The 640-nt window shown below is 71.6% G+C and overlaps 1 protein-coding gene across 2 annotated transcripts in view; it reads left to right on the top strand.

The window, feature by feature from the left end:
- The first annotated feature begins 446 nt into the window (after positions 1-446).
- The window catches only part of ING5 (inhibitor of growth family member 5), a 19953-nt gene continuing 19759 nt past the window's right edge, over positions 447-640 (top strand). For both annotated transcript variants that reach the window (XM_008049834.1, XM_008049833.1), the window contains exon 1: positions 447-503. In XM_008049834.1, coding sequence (XP_008048025.1) covers positions 467-503 — 37 coding nt within the window. In that variant the 5' untranslated portion in view covers positions 447-466. The remainder of the gene's footprint in view (positions 504-640) is intronic.

The following is a 640-nucleotide window of genomic DNA, read 5'->3' as shown; positions in this document are numbered from 1 at the left end:
AGGGGTCGGGGTAGACGTGATGGCAGGGCCGGCAGGGCGTCCGTGTGGAACGAGAGGTGGGTCCCCCAAGGCCACGTGTTAGCGCTGAAACGACCAGGCGGGCATGAAGCCCCGGCAGGTGCGGGCTGGAGACGCCCACCTGGGGGCCCTAGGACCGCGTTCCGGGCGGTGGAACGCCCGGGATTTCCCGCTCCTCCTCGGCTTCCGTCCCGCTCGCTCAGTCCCCCTCCTCTTTCATCAGGGGCCCCAAAAGCCTAAAGGGAGCCTAGCCCGCTACCACCTCCCGCACCAACAGAAGCAGGCCCAGACCGGAAGTGGGTGGGCGTGCCCAGATGCTGCTCCGCCCCTGGCTGCAAGCCAATCAGCGTGCGCGGCTCATGAATAGTGAGCGCGCTGGCCCGCCCCGCCCTCCGCCTCCCGCGGCACCGCCCGCCCGCGCAGACCCCGAGCGCGGCCGCGGACGAAGATGGCGACCGCCATGTACTTGGAGCACTACCTGGACAGTAAGAGCCCCCCCCCACCACGGCCCCCGTGCCCGCCGCCCGCACGGGACACTCCCCGTCGCAGCTTCCCGCGTACCAGGCGCTGCGTGCGGATCCTGGGGTCTCTGGAGGGCGGCAGGGCGGCTGGGGGTGGTGGG

The sequence above is a fragment of the Carlito syrichta genome, unplaced genomic scaffold (genome assembly GCF_000164805.1).
Source record: "Carlito syrichta isolate Samal-C Ts95f unplaced genomic scaffold, Tarsius_syrichta-2.0.1 Scaffold138451, whole genome shotgun sequence".
Taxonomy (NCBI): domain Eukaryota; kingdom Metazoa; phylum Chordata; class Mammalia; order Primates; family Tarsiidae; genus Carlito; species Carlito syrichta.
This window is presented reverse-complemented; position numbering and strand designations above follow the sequence as displayed.